Source organism: Anser brachyrhynchus (genome assembly GCF_964034855.1).
Source record: "Anser brachyrhynchus genome assembly, chromosome: 1".
Classification (NCBI taxonomy): domain Eukaryota; kingdom Metazoa; phylum Chordata; class Aves; order Anseriformes; family Anatidae; genus Anser; species Anser brachyrhynchus.
The window spans coordinates 15,816,799-15,839,583 of record NC_137694.1 but is presented as its reverse complement, the minus strand read 5'-3'; the positions used below and the strand labels follow the sequence as shown (position 1 = coordinate 15,839,583).

The window sequence follows — 22,785 nt, the reverse complement described above, 5'->3', positions numbered from 1 at the left end:
AATCAGATGGTGGAAGGAGCACTGGGAGTGGTGATCAGATCAGGTGTCTGATAGATGTGGGTAGGTGTGAGTGCTGAAGGCACCCTGGCGAGGAAGGAGAGCATTAAAGAGCACTGATGCCTACAAGGTAATGAAAGGGGACTAACAAAGATAAGATGGAGGGGTAGGAGGAAAGAATAAACAAACTCTTGTGCTCACAGGAACAATCAGATCTAAAAAATGTTGCTAGGCTACATATGTAGCAACTCTAGTACTTAAGCAAAACAGACTTGTGGACTTGCATTAATCAAATTTACATACAGCATGTCATTATTAATATGATGTTACACTGTGTCAGCATGCTGATGTTTGAATTCACAACAGCAGATTTAATAGATGGAGTGAAAAAGATGCATCCTTCAGGTTCCACGCTCCCAGTCCTGATGAGTCAATAAGGAGTTGCATGCATTTCTTGCGTGGTTCATGTTCCACAGTGACATAAACAGCATATTTGTCCAGCAGATGACTTGCAGAAATAAAATGTTCTTTATTATCTGGTTCTTAAATACACACATAGTTGAACTATATAATTTATGCACATACTTGTATATACAAGCATATATGCATAGAAACATTATGATAAAACGGTGAGATATCCAAATGGTCTATGTTAGTCTCCTAAATTAGAAGCAAGAAAGAGAGAAGTTCATTTTATTTATGTTAAGTGAATCTTCATAGCTTGTAAATGGAATTTTGGTTTCTGTAAGGCTGATAATACCTTAAGCTTCCCTATTGCATTTTTTAGTAATATTTTGAAATTTATAAAGCACATGAATATAATTATATATATATAATATATATATATATATTATACCAGTAGTAACATATTACTGGTATGTTAGGCTGCAATTAACTTTTAGAATACATTTATTCTAGTAAGTTCAATGTTGTGGTCCTGCACTCAGCTGTTACTGGCACCCTGAGCCTAATTCTATTCTTTGTTGCCTGGATATAAATCGTAGAATCATTTAGGTTGGAAAAGACCTCTAAGATCATCTAGTCCAACCTTTAACCTAGCAATGCAAAATCCACTACGAAACCATGTCCCTGAGCTCTACATCTGCACGTTTTTTGAAGACCTCCAGAGATGGTGACGCAACCACTTCCCTGGGCAGCCTGTTCAAATGCCACACAACCCACTCAGTGAAGAAATTTTTCATAATATCTAACCGAAACCTCCCCTGGCTCAACTTAAGGCCATTTCCTCTCATCTTTTCACTTGGTGATCACTTGGTGCCTGGGAGAAGAGACTGATCCCCACCTCACTATAGCCTCCTTTAAGGTAATTGTAGAGCATGATAAGGCCTCCCAAGCCTCCTCTTCAGCAGGCTAAATGAACATTAACTGTACTGTTTACAATTAAATTACACAATATATGCACTACAGGAGTGTGAACCATATTTATCTATGTCCTACTAATATGAATAGAGCCATGCATATCTGCAAATCTTAGAGTAAAGAAATGTACTGTTATCCCAATATACACACTTACTTAAATTGACTAATTTAGACTCTTTAATTAGAGCAGATCCAGAGGAGGGCCACGAAGATGATCAGAGGGCTGGAGCACCTTTGTGATGAAGAAAGGCTGAGAGAGCTGGGGATGTTCAGCCTGGAGAAAACTCCAGGCAGACCTTATAGCATCATTTCACTACTTAAAGGGGACTTAGAAAAAGAAAGATGGAGAGCAGCTTTTCACATGGACAGATATCGATAGCATTAGAGGGAGTAATTTTAAATTAAAAGAGAGGAGATTTGGATTAGATGTTAGGAGGAAATTCTTTACTCAGAGATGGTGAGGCCCTGGCACAGGCTGCCCAGAGAAGCTGTGGATGCCCCATCCTTAGAGGTGTTCAAGGCCAGATTGTATGAGGCCCTGGGCAACCTGGTCTAGTGGAAAGTCTCCCTGCCCGTGGCAGGGGGGTTCGAGCTAGGTGATCTTTAAGGTCCCTTCCGACCTCAACCATTCTATGATTCTGTGATTTACTCTCTGAAACATATGTGCACAGTATAATGTAAATGTTTATTTTCATGACCAGGAAAATTCATTCACTGGCAATTACATTGAAAACATATGATACTATATTAATCATATGTATTTTCTTGTTATTTTTTTCTGATATTAATTACTTTTGATCATGGTAGTAGTTCTCTATCTTCCCATCTAGATTCTGGACAGAAAACTGTCCATTCTGATACCTAATCTGTTTATTTGTTTATTGAAAACTCATACAGTTCTAGTTAATCTCAGTTTTATTTATTGCACTTTCTAACTTTTCTCTTTTGTTTATTCATGTCTTTAGTTTGCGATCAGTAGATTTAAGCCAAAACAAGATCATAAGCCTGCCGGGGCCAGTGCACTGGAAATCATTAAACTTAAGGGAGCTGTTATTTAATCATAATCAAATAGGCATCTTGGACTTGAGTGAAAAGGCATGTGCGTGGTCTAGGCTAGAAAAGCTACACCTGTCCCACAACAATTTAAAGGAGGTAAAGTACAAGATTCTACCTAAAGAAAATGAACTCACTTTTTAACTGAATACAGTTTTTCAATGTTCAGTTGATTTTCCTGTCACTGCCTCATATCACCGAAAATTCTATTAGTGAAATGGTCTCTAACTGGAAATAGTATTTCCTGTGAAGGAAAATCCCCATATTCTATTAAGCTTTTCTGTCTAGAATGTGACATAAAATCAGTTTTCATAAATAATTCATTATGAGGTTGTTTGTCTATTAATGAAGGATATTAGATTTGTTTATTAAAAAAAATAAACTACAACTGTAAAAATTACACCTACTTTTGTTAAATATTTATGGTATTCTTGCTCATACAATATTAATTTTTTATGTTCAGTCATTCATTAAATGTTCTTTTATTTAGATTCCTCCTCAGATTGGCTTCCTAGAAAATTTGACTTCTCTGGATGTAAGTTATAATCCCGATTTGAGATTCTTTCCAGATGAAATGGGAAGGCTATCCAAAATCTGGGATCTTCCTTTGGAAGGACTGCATCTTAATTTTGACTTCAAACATGTGGGATGCAAAGCCAGAGACATTATCAGGTTTGTTGCCCTGTAGCTCTTTAATATTCTTGTTTTCTTGGGATATGTGGTGAGCAGTAAGAAAACAACATGGCCTTTTGAAAAGAAGTGCTGGTTTGTCATGTGATATCAATATGATATGCTTCTCTATTGAAGGTAAGTTTTATGTCACACACACACAATAGATTATAGTCATAAAAGTATGACTTGAATGCTTCTTGAATTTGACATTTCTATAAACAATGCAATAAATTGTATGGTTTTCGATTTCTGCTTGGTCTTGAGTTCTGGTGGTGTTTTAATTTATTACACATTTCTGAGTTCTCTAAATTTCTTTCATGCCAGATTTCTTCAACAACGACTGAAGAAGGCAGTTCCTTATAACAGAATGAAGCTCATGATTGTTGGAAACACCGGTAGTGGGAAAACTACACTATTACAACAGCTAATGAAATGCAAACGATCAGAATTTTGTTCCCCAAAAGCTACAGTAGGCATTGATGTGAAGGACTGGATCATTCAAGGGAAAGGCAAAATGAAGAAAGAGCTTATATTAAATGTCTGGGATTTTGGAGGTAAGTTTAGAGCTTATTGTCCTTTATTATTGTCTTCTCTAACACATGAATGCATTGCTTATTCTTAGAGTCAGCCTGTGAAATTTCAAACTGTAGACAGTAGAATCATACAAACTTACACCAAAACTTACATGGCCACTGAAGTGGCAGTGAATTCTGCAAACTGGCAGCAAGTGCTTCAAATTTAATGTAAAGCTTCAGGAATTTCTTATCACCAAATGTGGTCTGATCATTCATTTCAACCATAGCACTCTAAAACTGTAATTTCAGAATAATAAGAAATTGCTTTTTATCACCAGAAAAATCATCTTCCACTTAACGCTGTTTTTCCCTTTTGCAGTCTGGGTCTCTCTAGGCCGCACAGTATCACGGTTTTGTAAGGTCACAAAACAAAGCACTTAGGGAGAGACTTGGGATTTTAGAAGGTAAAATTTTCTAAGTCTGGGGATTCCAGAAGCAATTCTAAAACTTAGGGGTGTTTTAGACTATAGAAAAGTTATTTTTAAGCATTGGTATGTGATCAGCTTAATAGAATCTATATCACAACGTATGTACACAGAATAGCATTCACGTTCAATGTCCAGCTTTAGCTGAGACACCTTGAGATTTTAGGTGCTTAAGCATGTGAACATAAGACACTTTATTTTGAAGTTGCTGAAATGGTGGGAGAAAGGGAAGGAAGAAGGACAGAAAGGAAAAAATAAGGGAAGGAGCATGGAAGAAAGGAGTTAAAATTTTAGTGATTAGGAATTCAGTATTGGATTTTTAAAAGAATCGTGACCTTTCAAGTTCTGTTTGCAGCAACTGTGTTTATCTTGTTGCTGAACCTTGCACTTCTTGATTCAAAACTAGCTTATGTATTTCAACCCTACACTTCAGTCAATGAGATATCACAGAATACCTACTTAAAATTCACAGTTTTTACAGGTTTCCTGTCAATGTAGATAATTCTATGCGAGTGTTAATTTCATTTGTGGATTAGTGATGTGAGAATAAGTGTTCTGCTGCCTTTTTGTGGTCTGAAGTTGCTCAATGAAGGAAGTACTAAACAGTGGGATTTTTTTATCATTAGGACAAGAAGAGTTCTACAGTACCCATCCTCACTTTATGACCCAAAGAGCTTTATATCTTGCTGTTTATGATCTCAGCAAAGGACAAGCAGAGGTGGATGCTATGAAGCCGTGGCTTTTTAACATCAAGGTATTAAGCCATGGATATCTACAGAATGGATTGACACTTTCAGGGGTCTGATGTTGAACGCAAATTAACCACAAATGTTTTTAGAGAGGGGAATAAAAAAGAAGCTCTTCAGCAAATAAGATGATACGTAAGATGAAACAAGTGCTGAAATACATAATAAATTGGATATGAAAGATCAGCACCATTTTGTGTTTGAAATGGTACACTGATGTGCAGAACGGTTTGCATGTTCTGGCAATATTTTGGATTGACTGATAAAAACAAGAAAGGGGTGGTATTAAAGGATAACGAGTTAAGCGTGCTTTTTCTTCTACACCATTGGAAATTCTGGGCAAATCAGAATTTCACTAATTTAAAACTGACTAGATATTGGTTTGAAATCATGCTGTTAAGTTTATGCTTAGCATCCTGTTGTTAATAGGAATGGTCCCAGGACTGTAGTAGGGAAATTGATCTTAGAATCTGCCTATGGATTTTTCTTTTGCTGTAAATGTTTTGTTTGCCTTGGGTGGAATCACCCCATGGTGGACATTGCTTGTCTTTCAGCTTTCAGTCTGATAGTCAGCCATATCTGGGCAATGCACTTACATCAAGATTTTACATATTGTTTGTTAAAATTATTTTTTTTACTACTTTTGCCTTGAGCAGTGGTACAGGACAGAGGGTTATGGTCAGTTAAGTGTTGATGGAGCCGATTTCTGATGTATTCTCTTCTGCTATGCAGTGCTTGCTGGTGTTCCATCGATGCACTGTTCCTATGACAACTGACATAGTACCCTTTGCTTTTCCTCTTTGTTGGACTGTGTTACTGCTGATACTATTAATCTACAAAGAATGAAATCCAGATCTAAACTGCTTCCTTTAAAAAGTGTATTGTTTAGATTTCTGTTTTGATTCAGACTGCTCTCTTTATGTTAAAAAATAAGTTTCATATTTGTAGGCTGATGCATTTTTATTGCCTTGTCCAGTCAAGACTATTGGATGGGTTTGCAGTTTAAACTTACTCTGAATAAAGACTTGAGGTAGTATTTCAGATTTAGATCTATTCACTGCTCAAACTTACTTAGAATAAGTATATTTAAGAAGAAAGAGGAAAAAACAGTTGCTCTTTTCATTGTATTATTTTAACTAAATTGTTCACATTTTATGCACATATAAAATAAAATCAACATTCACTGTTGAATTAATGGATTGTATGGATCTTGCTAACAGGCTCGAGCTTCGACATCCCCAGTCATTCTTGTTGGCACTCATTTAGATGTTTCTGATGAAAAGCAACATAAGGCCTGCATGAGTAAAATTACTAGAGAGCTGTTAAATAAGCGAGGCTTCCCAGCTATCCAAAATTATCACTTTGTGAATGCTACGGAAGAATCGGATTCCATTATCAGACTTCGGAAAATCATAATAAAGGAGAGTCTTCACTTCAAAGTAAGCTACATACAGTTTGTAACATTGAAAACATCCTAGTTTTAGTGAAGTAAATATATTTTGAAATGTTTTTAAACACATAATTACATTTTTAGTTTGATAGTAAACTCATCGTGACTTCTATAAAGCATTAGACACAGCAAGTCACCAGTTTTGTATTCATTTCTTTTTCTATCAAAAAATCAACTTAGTAAAAATCTCAGCTAAATTTAATTTTCAAACACTTATATCATACATAGAATATTTAAAATAGGCTGTTCTTTTTTTGTAAGAAGAAATCTGGTCCAAAACTGCCCATTTTTGTTGGTTGGAGATCAGGAAATAAGATGATGTGATTTCTGAAAGCCAGCTAATTCTCCATTTACTGATTTGATTCACATTGTGTGATACTATTCTTAGAGGAAAGTGAGTGAAAGCAGGAAAAGAAGACCCCCTGGACTGGATGATCCTCCTAAACTGGATAGTCTCACAGTTGTAAGACTTTCTGACCTGGAGTACTTATAGTTCTGTTGTCTCCAGAGTCATCACTAACACTCATTACCTGCTGTCTACTTGGCCACAGCATCCGAGTGTGAACAACTGCAAAGAAACTAGCCCAAACATGAAGCTTGTAGGAAGACATGATCCCATTAATAGTAGAAAAAATATACTTGCTTTTATTTTTCTGTTTATGCGATATAGATCATGTATTCAGTGTCATAACATGTTGAAGAGAAAAGGTGATGTTTGGTGCTATTTAAGGCAATGGCAGAAATCCATAAGTCACAGCAGAGTCCAAATTTCTTCTGATTTACTGCTCTGAAGATCTTAAAAAGCAAATGCTGTATTTATGACTAGCCTCACACTGTTGAGCTACAAAGTGGGGGAAGAGTGCACACTTCTCTTTTTTCTCTCTGAGAAACCACCAGCTTAGCCACATCCATTGTCTGCCTAACTTCATTCCACAGATCAAGGGATGGTTAACCAGTGCTAAGGACAGTGAGGTGGCTTATTTGGATTAATTTTGTTTATAATACATCCAGTAGGCATGAACAGAGATGATATTATAAAGGTATATGTACTCTTCTCTTGTACTCGCCATATGTGTTCAGCACTCAGGAGAAATGCTGCTTTTTCAGAACATTTTGCTCTTAGATAACTAAAATTTCTTTCTGTAACACCCACATCTCTTGCAACTGTGATTTAAACCAATATTTGAACTTCCACACAAAAGTAAGGCAGCCTGAAGGAAAGGAGATAGTTTCCATAAATAATGCAGACACTTTGTGAAAGGAGAGTTACAAGGTACCTGCTTAGAAGTTAGTCAAAGTGAATTAAGTATTGAACATGGTCATCGAATGCTTTGAGTCTTTGAACTTAAACAAGGTAATGATTACATTTTTGACAAATAAAAATGCCACAGTGCATTGGTACTAACTTCTTTGAGAAACTTGAGAAGCCAATTTAGAAATGTTGGGAAAGTCGCTTCCCATTTTCTCCACAAAATAGCTAGCTTAGACTCTGTGAAGAATGACAAATCTGGCTGGTTGCTAGCTAATACCGAAGGTCAAAACACGTCTCCAGGAAGAAACTCAGGCTACAGGAAGCGGGTACAAAGCACCTGGCTGTGTCTCCATTAAGTCTCACTAGCCCTGCTAGAGTTATTCCTTCTCCTCCTGTCATCCACTGACTAGCACCACCAGTTGACTGTGGAGACTTACTTGAGCTACCACCCTTTTCTCCCTAGCTTGTCTAATGATATCTGGAGACATTACAGATTACAAGGACCATATATTTTTTTTTTAATTTATTCTTTAATTTACCTATTGTCCTCTGTTAACCTGAGTATGGCATCATCTGTTCATACAGTGAACATTTTCCTTTTACTTCAAATCAAAGCTTCTCTTTGTACTTCTCAGATGTCATTTTTTATTTTTGTGTACATGTACACACATGTAATATGGAAGTATCTTCTTCTGTGAGTATTCATTTGTAGAAAAACATGCATACTTTAATTCTGAAAGAATTAGTCCCATTGACATTTCAATGACAATTGACATTGACAATAAAAGAGTGTTCTTGTTCCTTATTGCCATTATTATTGAGTGGATATACCGTCTTGCATCCTAGTTGCATTATTGTTTGCACTTCACATGAATAAATTAATACATTTAATATTATCATTCCTAATTATACAGATCCGAGATCAGCCAGTGGTCGGTCAGCTAATTCCTGACAGCTATCTGGAGCTAGAGAAGAGAATTTTGCTGGAACGTAAAAACGTCCCAGTTGAATTTCCTGTGATTGATCAGAAACGATTACTAGAACTGGTACAAGAAAGCCAGTTGCAATTGGATGAAAATGAACTCCCTCATGCGATTCACTTTCTGAATGAATCAGGTAAAATATTGTCTTTAATGTATGTTTGTTAGCATTTTGTTGTAAATCTGCAGCAGACAGGACTTGTATGGATTTTTAAATTTCAGACAAAGTTGACCCATTCTGTGGAGCTGAAACGCTAACCTTGGGTAATATTACAGTTTGATAGTCCAGATATTTATTTCATGAAGGAATTTCATGATACAAAGGATCACTGCTATAACAATTTACATATCTTATCCCTCCATGGAAATCACACCTGCTGGTTAGACAGCACAGCTTCTGAAGAGAGGTAGAATTGCCACAATAGCCTGAATAGTTAGGTGAATATATGATTAAATAATTAACAACAAAGAGCACAGCTGCTTGACCAAAAAAAAAAAAAAAAGATTACATACCTAACAAAACATTCAAAAATAAAGGTAAAGCTGAAATAAAAAATGATTGCATTCTACTGTCCTGTCATACTGACATAAAATCAATCACTGTAGTTATTATTCAAATTGTTTATATCAATTCACATAAGGAAGACAGCCCAGAGTGGGGTGTTTAATTTGCTTAATACAGAGCTTGAGGAATGCATTGCTAATTACAGTGTTCTTTGTGCAGGTGTACTGCTTCATTTTCAAGACCCAGCACTACAGCTCAGAGATCTCTATTTTGTAGATCCTAAGTGGCTGTGTAAAATCATGGCACAGGTTAGTCTCTGATTACTTTCTGCATCTACATTCGTGAAACGTTTTCTCCTGTTCCCAACAACTGTAACCTATCTGTGATTCTTTTTCACAATTTCTTTATAGTTTCATGATCTAGTATTTTCTCAGGGTCCAGGTTGGTTGACCTGGCTCTTTCTGGTTTTGCATTCTAGACAACTGTCTGTTTTGGTTGTTCCATGATTGAGAAACATTTTCAGACTTTCTGATATATATTCATATAACCTAACCTCTGAAACTTCACTTTTCATTCAGTGGAAGAAATGGGATGGCAAATAAGTTTGAGCCTACAAAGCTGATGGGAGTAAGAGTGAGAAAAGACCTGGAAAGGTTGTGTAATCTGTACCAGTCTGCATGTGTCAAGTGCTGATACGAAAAATCACTGTGCTCATAGGCTCCTTTCAGACAAAATTTTCACAAATTAACTTACGGAATAATTTCCCATAGAAGATGAAACCGTGGAAGCTACTGAAGAATGGGTGGCACACTAATGTCTTGGACAGGTTACATTTTTTCACTGCTCTCTTCTTGCTAGCTAGCATTATGGAAGCGTTTGGTTTCACTGTGATATGGAGTCCTTTTTCCCCCCTAAATAATAGGCTACCAAATATTTCATAGAACAAAGTTTGTCAGGAAAATGCAACCAAATGGTTACTCTCCATCTCAGATTGTTTTTCTTTTTTGGAAAGATTCTGACAGTGAAAATGGAAGGCTTTTCTAAATATCCTAAGGGGATTGTAAAGCGTTCAGATGTAGAAAAATTCCTTTTAAAGAAGAGCAAGTTTCCCAAGATCTACATGTCACAATACTTCAAGCTTCTGGAAAAGTTTCAGATTGCTTTGCCATTAGGAGAGGATCAGCTCCTAATCCCAAGCAGGTAAGCAGAGCCCACAAATGTGCCACGGAGATCAATCAAAATAAAAACCTTCCGTCAGGCTAGCTAGCTTAACTGATCATCAGAGCAATTTGGGATATGAAAGCGTGATACGTTCTTAGTACAGTACATTTTAGTAATTGCTTTCAGAGACATGTTAAACTGATCTTATAGCAGATAAAGCTTACCGTTATAAATAATGAAAGGCTTTATGAGAAAAATACTTCTTTTACAGTTATCATGCCCTACAGCGGAAGATTATAACCTAGCCTTACATCGTGGGCCAACATTACAGATATTTACTGCAAATTGTAACCATGAATTCTTACAGCCTATTTGCTTGGAGTCAGAACAACTGTCAAGTTACTTAGAGGCAGAATCTCCTCCAAACAGTCCAATGATTAAATGTCACAAAAAAAAGTGTTCTGAATTTGAATGTGGTCTTTTTGGTTTATATGAAGCCAGTAACAGTTTCTGTGCTTCAGTTACAGATTTCTCTCATGTGTTTGTGTACTTATTTTTTGTAATGAATGAGAGTATTACATGGTTGAACTGATAAGAGTTTCTACATTCTTCTAAGGGCTGAATAAGTAGATTTTTTTCTGAATGCCTCTTGGTTGCCTTTATATATATTTCAGGTTTTTTTTCACACATTATCTAACGATTGTTAGCGAGGTTGTGATGGGTTTAAACAACAGCAGAACTTTACTTTAGCCCAGGCAAACAGAATAAGCAAATATACTGTCTGTTCCCTGATTGTTTGAATCGTTCATTAATAAATAAGACATTTATATAGCAAATAATGTATGCCATCATTCAGTTTGAATAAAGTACATCATTAAATACTGCCTAATATTTTTATTCTTTCAGTTTGTCTGATCACAGACCTGTTATAGAGCTTCCTCACTGTGAAAATTCAGAAATTATCATAAGGCTTTATGAGATGCCATACTTTCCTATGGGATTTTGGTCCAGGCTGATCAACAGGTTGCTTGAAATATCACCTTACATGCTGTCAGGAAGAGGTACAAATCTTTGATTTCAAAAGCAATAGTGAGCCTGTTTTCTGAAAACACAAACACCTGTGTGTTAAAGCTCTTATCCCAGATATTGTTTTGCTTTAGCTATTTTCTGTCCACTTCATAAATGTGAGAAAAAGAACAGTGGTCATTTTTGTAATTTAGAAATATCCTGAAACAATTGGTGCCGGGTCTTCACAGTGATGTGCAAAAGAAAGTGAAGGTGTAAGCAGCCTATTTCTCTCCTTCACATGCCAGAGAGATAGAGGAACTTCTTGTACTTATGCAATATTGCTGTTCGGTCCTGTATTCTGCAGGGAATACAGGAAAGGATAAGTCTTCCACAAAGAAAGGTTTGTCTATGCTCCCTTTATGAAAATCTGAAAGCTCTGCTTTGGTCAGAAGGGGAGATTTTTCTCTTAATTTTTTTCTACCATTTACATGTTTTGACATGAGATCTGTCTCCTGAACTTTGCAGCTTCATTCATCTTTGATTTTTTAATGTGTGATTTATGAATACTGGTGACAAGTGAAGTATGCAAAATATGCATTGCTAATGTACAAACATGATTTATAACTATCTCTTTGGTATAGAATTCCAGTTGCATCCTATATCAAGATTGTGTGATAGAGGGAAAATTTAAATCACTGAGTTTTTTTCACACAGGCCTAACATAATCTATATTTGAAGCCAAGTGTACTTAAGCATTTGGGTAATCCCTACATGCATCACCTGCTGCATTACTTACCATCTGATGAAATACTCAGTTTGTGGATTTGCCTTGTAGAACTGATGACCACTTGACACGTTTTCAGCTTTTGTGGGGCTGTTCTGACTGCAAAGTTGTAGCACTCAATTTGTTTGTTATTTGGGTAGGCGTAAATGTACAATAATAATTAAATATTTTAATACTATTAATTATTCCAAATATTTAAAAATAAGACATTCATATTAGAGATAGATTTTTAATCAAATTTTCTATTTTCTAGCACGAGCTCTTCGTCCTAACAGAATGTATTGGAGACAAGGCATCTACTTGAACTGGTCTCCTGAAGCTTATTGTCTAGTGGAATCAGCAGTATTTGACAACAATCCAGACAGTTTTTTGAAAATTACGGCACCTTCTTGCAGAAAAGGTTAATTATTCCTGAACCTGATTTGTGCTCCAGTTTGATTGCAGCTTGGCATTTTGGTTTGTTGTGCTTTTGCCTTTTGGAATGTAGACTTTAGCTTTGTAATTATAGCTATAGCAGATAGAGGCTGTAATTTTCCTCTTTTGTTTTGTTAAAGGTTGCATTCTTTTGGGACAAGTTGTGGATCACATAGATTCTCTTATGGAAGAATGGTTTCCAGGTTTGCTGGATATAGATGTATGTGGTGAAGGGGAAACACTGTTGAAGAAATGGGCTCTGTACAGCTTTGAGGATGGTGAAGAACACCAAAAAATACTACTTGATGACTTACTTAAAAAAGCTGAAGAAGGTATATATATTTGTGCTATTTGAGGTAGATAGATAAGTTTTACGTCCAAGGTATCCATTTTATAATATTTGAATACTTCATGTTATTTAAAAATAATTACAGCATGAGTCAAAAGCAACTTGTTCTTTTTTTATCCAAGCAACATATGCATAACTATATAATGTGGATCAGTTTGCAGCTGCCTAGTATATTCACGTATAAATGACAGTAATGAAGAGTCTTTCTGTCATGGTACTGATAATGCAACTTCATTCACGTAGTCGAACCCAACACATAGTAAAACTGATACTAGATATTTTTGTTAGGACCATGTACAAAAGTAATTTAAAAGGTAATATTCCTGATGACATACTGCATAATAAGCAAATTCTTTCTTTTTGTAGACAGAAAACTGATCACTGGGTTAGCTTGGTATTGTGACATAGCAGCAGTTGCTGTCACGTTTGATTGGTACACGTACAGAACCTTGAAAATATTTAAACATGTCAGATACTGTAGAAATTGAATAGGATAGTTAATTAGTGTTCTGTTGTGTATGTGTGCACACATATATATATATATATATATGAATTTCCTTTTAGCTATATTCATCATGTGTACTTACAGAGATTCATGCGTTCTTCTTGCATCTTAGAGTATCGTCTCATTTATTTTTCGCAGGTGACCTCTTAGTAAATCCGGATCAACCCAGACATACCATCCCAATAGCTCAGATTGCTCCTGATCTGATACTGGCTGATTTGCCTAGAAATATTATGTTGAACAATGATGACCTGGAATTTGACAAAGCTCCTGAATTTCTCTTGGGTAATCATTATTTTGTAGGTCTTTTTAAAAGAGCTTACGTAAACAAATCTATTGAAATCAGTTCGGCAACATGGAAACATTTGGAAAACATATTAGAGACTTCTCCTCATTGGAAATGTATTTTTTATGTACTCTGAATTTCAGGTTATTAAGTTTTGAATTTTCCATTAACTTTTATACTAGGACACTGCTTTTTATGTGGTTAGATTGCTGTTCATGAAGTTTGACACAGTGGATGATCCACATGTTTTAGAATTGGACCCTTTCAGCAATATTTGAGAAATGGTTGATAACTCTTTGTTTTTAATATTCTTTTCAATTTTATCTTTGAAAAGGTGATGGTGGATTTGGATCTGTGTACCGTGCATCCTATGGTGGAGAAGAAGTTGCAGTAAAGATTTTCAATAAACATACTTCCCTCAGGCTTCTAAGACAAGTAAGAAATGTTGCTTTTTCTGCTGTAATGCTGCTTGTGGAATACCAGCAGCCCTAGTGAAGAGCTTAAAAAACTTAAGTACTGTGCAATACTTTACTTCAAAACATGTCTTAGTTTACTTCTGAGCTACAGAGGTTATACTACTTGCAGTGTTTCATCTGATTTTACAATTTACAGGAGCTTGCAGTGCTATGTCATCTCCATCACCCCAGTTTAGTGTCTTTGCTGGCTGCTGCAGTCCGTCCCCGAATGCTGGTGATGGAATTGGCCCTCAAAGGATCTCTTGATCGCTTGCTTCAACAAGACAAAGCAAGTTTGACTAGAACACTTCAGCACAGGATAGCTCTACATGTAGCTGATGGCTTAAGGTAAATGTGACTCTATGTTGCTGTAAAAATAGGATAAAACTGCAAGATGGACATAATGAAAATGAAAATCTTATTTCTTTGTATAACTCAAGCAGAATATTTCCTGGGTCAGACAAGTGCTTGTATTTTTATGATTGATTAGCTGGTATAGACCACATGGTTTTGTTACCTGTTTTTTTTTTCTGTTAACGAGTGGTGCCCATATAAGTAGAGAAGCAGCAAAAATGCTGCTTGGAATTTGCGAAGTGGCTGAAGACGACTGCTGATTCCTTGTTAAAGTGTCAAAGAAAATAGTTTACTGTATTTTTAAAGTTCTGAAAGTCCGTGAATGTCCTCAGGAGCTGTAGAAGTGTGACTGTAGAGCCACAAAATCTTCAGAGGAGCTCAGGGACAAATGAACCTTCAGCTTCTGAGATTCAGTTATCGAACAGCCAGTGACACTTCGGATAAGAACTGACACTAAAATACTGCAGTGTTTGTGTGCTGGTAAATAGTATGTCAGAACAATTCTGAAGTCATTATTCAGTAAGGCAGTATCATGTTGTTAATATTTGGCTTGTTACCCAGTATTTAACACTTGAAAGCACAATTTACTGTTGTGGGAATAGAGCATTTACCATTGTGTGCACATGCATCCCTTAATTATGAATGCTTTTAATAAATATCTTTTTGCTTAACAGGTATCTGCATTCAGCAATGATCATTTACCGTGATTTAAAGCCTCACAATGTGTTGCTCTTTACCCTATATCCCAATTCAGCTGTCATTGCAAAAATAGCTGACTATGGCATCGCCCAGTATTGTTGCCGAATGGGAATAAAAACCTCTGAAGGCACACCAGGTAGGGAAAAATGCTTTGTTCTACATTGTGTCAAAAAAAAAAAAATAGCTAATACATTTTTGGTTTAGTGTGTAAGAAGTAACTCCAATGTATACTGCAGCTGAAATCGCAAAATGTACTCGTAATCATATTACACATTGTGATGCCAGATTTATACCCCTACGCCTTTCTTCCTATTTGTGCTTTAACCCCTTTTAGAAGAATTGAGAAGTATACTGAGGAGCTAAAAGGAGAAAAAATTAAATAACATGCACTAGTTTTGATATTTTTTTTCCTGTCTTGTTTTAGTATGGTTATTGTGGTAGTGAAATTAAACTGCTAAAAGTGTTTGTTGTTTTAATCTTCAGTAATGCATAGGTAGGTCTTGATTTTATTTAAAGGCAATGAATACTTGCCCTGTTCCCTGACCTGAGAGAGAACTTGTTAGCATCCATTTTAAAGTACTGCACACTTCGGGAACTTCAAATAGAGCCTTTAGGTCTTTGAAATCGTGCGTGAGGGTGTGACTGCAAGTGTTAAATATTAGGCCTTCAGTAAGGACTGTAGAATTTCAGTATTCATTTATAAATGAATTATTTTATGTGTAATGGTGCAGGAGCTTCGTAACTAATGTACTGTACCCTTCCTTTGCACTGATTGCTGATATTTTTGGTAGTATGCCACATGCAAACTATTCCAGCCCAGAAATAGTGTGCCATTTTTGGTTCACTTCCTGTGATATTTTTATCAGTTAGTGGCTATTCTTAAAAGGATAAATATGGCTTCAGCTTGGTATGAATCATAATAACTATAAATGATTTATTTGCAGGATTTCGAGCACCGGAAGTTGCCAGAGGAAATGTTATTTACAATCAGCAAGCTGATGTTTATTCATTTGGCTTGCTTCTGTATGACATTTTAACAGGAGGAGGTAGAATAATGGAAGGCCTGAAGTTTCCAAATGAGTTTGATGAGTTAGCAATACAAGGAAAGTTACCAGGTATGCCTCGTTTCTTCCAGTTTTAACATGAAAGCAGACAATTTGTCCTGCCTCCTCTAAAAATAGCACCTCGTGTTTTATGTTGTAACCTGACAGTGATCAGAGCAAGAGGCTAAATAATAGCAATTTTTAGAAACTTCTCCTAATTTCACACAGTCTTCAAATTGTGAGAAATAGGCATCTATTCATCATTATGTTGGTTATAACTTCAAGGGAACAAGCTGGTTCATTTGATAAAGAAATAGAGATTTTGTGTACTTGGGATTTTATCCAGACCTGGCTAAAATGAATATTGCTGGAAGTACCTTCCAAGACAGTGTCTGGCATTGATCCTTACATATTGCTTTGATTATGCTTATCATGTACTAAGTTAAAAAAACAAGCTGCTTTTAATGAAAAAGACTCTAGCCCAGTGACTCTCATTATCCTGTAATGACAGATGAGCAATTCCAAGCTGATCATACTGACATTTTACCTCAGACTGTAGTATTTCTTAGAGCAGCTTTGTAAGCAGTTAGATAAATTCTTAAAATACGGAGAAAGTTATTCAGAACTTATAGTTCTACATTATGGTAAACATTGGCTAAGAAGTTGTATGATTTTACATTTTAGATCCCGTCAAAGAATATGGGTGTGCCCCCTGGCCTAAAGTTGAAAATTTAATTAAAAAGTGTTTGAAGGAAAATCCTCAGGAACGACCAACGTCTTCCCAGGTACTGCTTAGTGTATTTATTAGTATTTTTGTGATAAACTATACCATGAAGTTATCGTGCTTTCTGAAAAGAAATGGCAAGATTATTTTAGTAAAAGGCATGGTGTTTTTTTCTGTTGTTTTCTTTTTCTGGAGTGGAAACAGCCATGGAATATTGCCTGGCCTTGCTATCCAGAATAAACGGTTCCATTCACATTTACCAACCATTTATTGGTAACCTTCTGTTTTTCTCTGTATGATGGTATGTAGTGATGGTATTAAAACAGATTGCAGATCACTTTGTGTTTTTTACTAGAGTTATGCAGAAAGGACTTTGTTTTATAACATCAGTGGAGCTAGCTTACACTGTTCCACGCACGTGAGTGGAAGAACAGTGGTGTGGATCTGAAACCTACTGTGATATCACACATCGTACTGCTCTTTGAAATGGGTGGAATTTTGAAAAGAGCCTTAATCCCATTGATTTCCTGAAATTTTAATTGAAAAATAAAAAGAGTGAAGGTGAAATTGCTCAGTGAACAAAAGTGGTATACAAGTTAGCAGACCTGCTGAGAAGCTTTGTCGGTATTCCATAAAAGATTGCTATCCATTCCTTGTTATAGATGTATCACTGTACAAGCCATTTTTATTACCATGTGCATCTGTGGCTTTCTTTGCAGGTGTATGAGATTCTGAATTCTGCAGAGCTTATCTGTTTGATGAGGTATGTTTCAATACCCAGCACTTCCACAGCAGAGTGCATGGTAGCTGCCAATCAAAGCTGCAAGAAGGCAGGAGTCTGGATAGGCAATGGGAACACAGAAAAAGCACAACTTTCGTTTGTGAACCTAAATACAGATGGACATACTTGTGAGGTATGTGAGGAAGTTGTCATTTATTCTGTTTTTGGCACCCAGATGTATTTCAGAAGAATTATCTGTATTTGAACAGTAGGATATTGCTTCGGAAAGCTCTACTTCGGGAGACTTTTGAGAGAACAAAGATTGCTTATGTATCAGTCTTCCTTGCATCCATGAAATGAAGCAGAAACACAGTCTCTTTTCCTCTCTTCCTGCTGTCCAGCCTGAAATTTTGACTAATACTGTCTTTCCACTACTGTGTTTCTTTCTTACACTCAGATAGAAGCTGTTTCTGGCGTGGAGGCTAGGACAAGAAGTAATAGTTATACAACCCTTTGTATCTCTGTCTCCCGCCTAACAATCCAGATAGTTTCTTATCAGTTCTTCTCTTCCTGTGGATGCCACCTCCTTCTCCCGCTGCAGGCAGGTTTGTTTGTTGTTCACCCCAGTCTTGTGCCACCAGAAAAGGGAAAGTTTTACTCAGGCTTGAAGTGCTGTGATGTAATGTGTTTCTCTTTGTCTGCCAGAACTGAGTATGACTCAACATCAAAGCTATTTAAATTGTATTTCCACAAAGTATCTGCCATCTGTTGACCATGATACATTTGAATTAGTAGATTTGGTTTAAAGTTTATGGCTTGTTTTTCTAAAACTAAAATGGAAAAAAGGTTTTTAGACCAGTAGTTTTATTGTTAGCAATTAAACTGAACCTATACTGTGTAGTTCCATTTGCTTAATGTTCTGGTGGCTTTGAGACCTTCATTAAAATAGAGAGATAATATTTTTTTATAATATTCATCTTAAAGGTTTTCCTATGTACTGTTTGAGGGGCCCTTCCCAGCACACTGAAGATAGATGGTATCTCTGAAGATAAGTTCTGCTAATCAGGGATTAGATTTCATGGGAAGATCTTCATGGGAAGACCCAAGGCCCGGGGTCTTCCGCAGTACAAGATTGTACTTTATTTTTATTACCAGCTATTTACTAGTATTTATCCTTGTTGAAAATGTAACCATATCATTGTGGGTTTGTTTGTTTGTTTGTTTTGTTTCTGATTCAGGATATTGCAGATAGTAAAATTTTAAGTTTGGCATTAGTGACCCTTCCTACTGAGAAAGAAAACTGGATTGTAGCAGGAACCCAGTCTGGTTCTCTGTGGGCAGTTAACACAGAAGATGAAACAAGAAGGCATCGTTTGCAGAAAATGACAGATTCTATCACCTGTTTATACTGTAATTCTCTTTCAAAGCAAAGGTATGCATGATTTTTAAATATTTTGGGTTGCATTTTGAAAATACCACTAACGGTGATGTGCAGAAAATAACAGCTGTACATTCATGCAGACAGCTTTCTTCACACAGCTGTTTATTTTGCTTATGTTTTCACTTAGTTTTGCATCCAAGGTAGCTGGAGACTACATTCCTGACCACAGCTGGTTGTTTTTGCTCTTAGTGTTCAGTGAAACTCTTGAAATAGCAGAGAATATGAATTTAAATTTTTCTTACCTGATCAGGGCATTTTATTTTGTTTCAGCAAACAGAAGAATTTCTTTCTGGTTGGCACAGCCGATGGCAGACTGGCAGTGTTTGAAGACAGAGCAGTAAAGGTAGATTTGTTCTTTGCTGTCCGTTCTACAAAAAACTATCAGCAATATGCATACAACTACTGATAGTGGCTTTATTTCATGCATATTATTTTTAACTTGCTTCTCTAAAATTAGAAATCATTTTCTGTACACTTAGAGGAAATATGCATGTGTTACAATAGATGTTCTAACCAACAGATTTAAGAGGGGGGAATTATTTCTAATGAGAAGTAGGTCTTTGACAGGCTTGGCAAATAATGGCCAATCTATTTAACAGATATTCAGTTACAAAATATATATAATATTCTAACATAAAATCTCCTTTATTTATTGCTGCTATAGCTCCTTTTCTCCTTTCAGTCACACTAAGTGTTCCCTCTGTAGAACAGATACCTGCAAAAAGACAATACTGTTTAGATTCGCTCTAGCTCCTGACCATATGTACCTTAGAGCAGTTGCACAGTTGCAATCTGTTGCAGAACTAGGATATGGTCCAGTGTGGGATTTCTCTAGGATATCCATGTGACTTTCTTCCCAGTTCTTGAACTGGGCCTCTGGTTGCAGGAAGTATGAGTCCGAGCTCCATCCTGTTTCTGTTCACACGGGCTGTTTTCTTTGGGGTATTTATGATAGTACAGTGCTTTGCAGTCCCTAACATTCTGGAAAGAGAACACAATAGTTCACAAAATCTAGCTGTGTAAGTATTCTGCAGGTTGTGTGGCCTTGTTTTAACAGTTTGTACTTCATATGTCTGCATACTTCGTGTTTCTAATGGAGAGTCTATTTCTTTTTGCAGTGTAAGGGTGCAACACCTTTGAAGATACTAACTATAGGAAATGTTAACACACCACTAATGTGCTTAAATGAATCCTCACACTTATCTGAAAAAAATATAATCTGGGGAGGCTGTGGAACAAAGCTCATAGCCTTATCTAGTGATTTCTCTGTCCAAAAGCTGATTGAAACAAAAACAAGTCAACTGTAAGTTTATTTTTATGTAATGCTACTTGGCTCTTTTGTTGTTTTTATTAAAGATTTCTAACAGTAGTTTTATATAATATCATGTTCTAGAGCTTTTTTTTAAATTTTGTTTCCATTATTTTCCTTCCATAATATTGCTGAAATATAATATGCATTAAAATAAGAGCATTGAGTAATGTTTGAAGTATTCATGACTGCTTTTAAAGAAGGGATGTGCCTTTTTACTATATAAAGGATTTATGAAGTCAGTATAATGAAGTCAGAAAATGTATAAGTGCTACTGATCAGTTTTTCTCCCTTGATTACATTTGACAAGCCCTGGTTACTTTATTAAGAGCTATACGTGCATACTTTACACAGCATTTCTCTTTACATGTTTGTTTGCACAGTATGTGTGCATATCTTTGCTGACCTCTCATTATATAGAAATTAGAGACTGAAGTTTTCGGAGCACTTGCTATAATCCTTACCTGGGTAAATCGTGCTCTGAAGTTAAGGGGAATTTTTCCTGAGCAGGTGGTACAGTGTTTGATTTTATACTAATAGAGGTCATTTTTCTAGGAAATGAATTTGCTTTGGAAAATAACATGTTAATATAAAGCAAGAAACTAGAGCTTTAGTAAAATTCAGTTCAATCGCAAGATGAAAAGTGTATCACAGGAATACCTTATGCTTTGTAGAGGCAAAACTGAAAATGAAGTTGACAAAAACAAGTAACATCAGGCATAGCAGCAGCTTGGCACTCTGAGTCTGCTGTCAGGCATCTGTGATTTGGAGCTGCTCTTCAAGATGAATTGGAGTCGGTAAAATAAGCTAATGCTATTAAATTGCAGAGCCAGTAATACTTTGATATGTACAGGCACAGAGACACATTCATATGTAGAGAAAACCAGACAAAAAGGCTGTCAGTTGCAGTGAAACAAGCAGAGCAAGATGAGCTAAATCTCACTGCTGCGTTTTAGGCTTAGTCATCTTTGTCGAGTGACCCTTGATGGTCCTGTGGGCCCTGTAGGAACTGTCAGGTGTCTCCAGACATCAAAAGGTGGAGTTTGCCCCGCTGTGATGTGAGCATATGTGATCTGAGCAGATGGATGGGAAAGATTTCTGAACAGACTTTGGGCATTGATACATCTTCAGGGATAACGTAACTCCAGCTCCAATTCTGTAAGAATTTAGGTCAAACTGCAGGAAGATCATAGCAAACCTTCTCAGTTGTATCCTAGCCCACGTAGGTCTCAAGGCTGAGTGAATCTCTTAACAGTTATAGAGAACCTCACTCATAATATTCAAGTTTTTCTACTGGATATTGCCTGTGATTCTGACTGGAGTTCTTCTCTCTTCTAGGTTCTGTCATAAGGCTTACAGTGATGCAAACATAATTTCAATAGCAGTAGATAAATCCATCTACTTGGCAAAGAAAAACAGTCATTTTGTGGAAATCTGGGACAAGAAGACAGAAAAGCTTTCTGAGCTAATTGACTGTGCACATTTTCTTAAGTAAGTACTCCATTTCAGATCGGTGACCTGATGCACGGAGAGCTGACCAACAGATCGCCTTCTCTAGCACAGTACCTCACCCTTCTGGGGTGAGGAGAGATAAGAGACTTGCCCAGTTCTTTGGGCAAATGCAGAATTCTTTTCCTCTCTTCTGGCCCAGAACTTCAAAATATCCCGTGCAGAATCTCAGTTCTGTAATACCCTTACTGTATTTCACAGTCTGTGATTATGAGAGGATACACTTAACTCTATGAGATAAAGAAGAAAGTATTTTGCTGGCCTTACCCGATGTGATAAGGTACTGCCGCTTTTGCATCCAGTTACTTCCTGCATCCCGTGATTAAGAATCTTATCTCTGCATCAGAGTTTTAGTGACGGTGACAGTGATTTACATTTGCATTTAAATTATTCTTCTTCCTTCATGTGCTATGTCCATTTCATTTTTATGGTGAAGCTAGGAGCAGCTCTAGTTGTGCTCCTCCCACTTGGCAGTGACATTATTCTCCTGCATACTGGGAGAAAACAGAGAAATGTACCTGTCTCCTGTTTGAAGGTCTTTTCAAGCACACCAGCAGGGCCTTAGAAGTCCAATCGTTTTCATCCCAGATTCTCTAAAGTAAGACAGCTTATTAGCATGATTTTTTTGCACTTTGTCTTGATGAATGATCATTTAAAAGGCTGGTATTGAGGGAGTCATTTTAGCAGCTGTGCAATAGTGTGCCACCAAAATTTAATGCAAGTTCTCTCCATACTTTTAGGGAGGAAGTAGAAAAACTAGATAAAGAACTAAAACAGAAAGTTGCTTATTCTGGAAGAGTGAAGACAATTTGCCTGCAGAAAAATACTGCGTTGTGGATAGGGACAGGAGGAGGACATATTCTGCTGCTTGATTTATCAACGCGTCGCCCTGTACGAGTTATAGATAAATTTTGTGATTCTATTCGAGTCATGCTAACAGCTCAGCTAGGTAAGTAAAGCCATCAGTGAAATCAGTGCCAAGTTTAGG

At 36.5% G+C, this 22,785-nt stretch overlaps 1 protein-coding gene across 2 annotated transcripts in view; it reads left to right on the top strand.

The window, feature by feature from the left end:
- The window catches only part of LRRK2 (leucine rich repeat kinase 2), an 80,483-nt gene that overhangs the window by 41,511 nt on the left and 16,187 nt on the right, over window positions 1–22,785 (top strand). For both annotated transcript variants that reach the window (XM_080561439.1, XM_080561438.1), the window contains 23 exons: window positions 2,343–2,529; window positions 2,921–3,102; window positions 3,427–3,656; window positions 4,729–4,856; window positions 6,069–6,287; window positions 8,465–8,666; window positions 9,255–9,343; window positions 10,048–10,235; window positions 11,103–11,257; window positions 12,242–12,388; window positions 12,543–12,734; window positions 13,395–13,541; window positions 13,877–13,977; window positions 14,155–14,345; window positions 15,026–15,186; window positions 15,995–16,165; window positions 16,778–16,878; window positions 17,537–17,731; window positions 18,777–18,970; window positions 19,250–19,322; window positions 20,098–20,282; window positions 21,627–21,779; window positions 22,538–22,746. In XM_080561439.1, coding sequence (XP_080417565.1) covers window positions 2,343–2,529; window positions 2,921–3,102; window positions 3,427–3,656; window positions 4,729–4,856; window positions 6,069–6,287; window positions 8,465–8,666; window positions 9,255–9,343; window positions 10,048–10,235; window positions 11,103–11,257; window positions 12,242–12,388; window positions 12,543–12,734; window positions 13,395–13,541; window positions 13,877–13,977; window positions 14,155–14,345; window positions 15,026–15,186; window positions 15,995–16,165; window positions 16,778–16,878; window positions 17,537–17,731; window positions 18,777–18,970; window positions 19,250–19,322; window positions 20,098–20,282; window positions 21,627–21,779; window positions 22,538–22,746 — 3,800 coding nt within the window. The remainder of the gene's footprint in view (window positions 1–2,342; window positions 2,530–2,920; window positions 3,103–3,426; window positions 3,657–4,728; window positions 4,857–6,068; window positions 6,288–8,464; window positions 8,667–9,254; window positions 9,344–10,047; window positions 10,236–11,102; window positions 11,258–12,241; window positions 12,389–12,542; window positions 12,735–13,394; window positions 13,542–13,876; window positions 13,978–14,154; window positions 14,346–15,025; window positions 15,187–15,994; window positions 16,166–16,777; window positions 16,879–17,536; window positions 17,732–18,776; window positions 18,971–19,249; window positions 19,323–20,097; window positions 20,283–21,626; window positions 21,780–22,537; window positions 22,747–22,785) is intronic.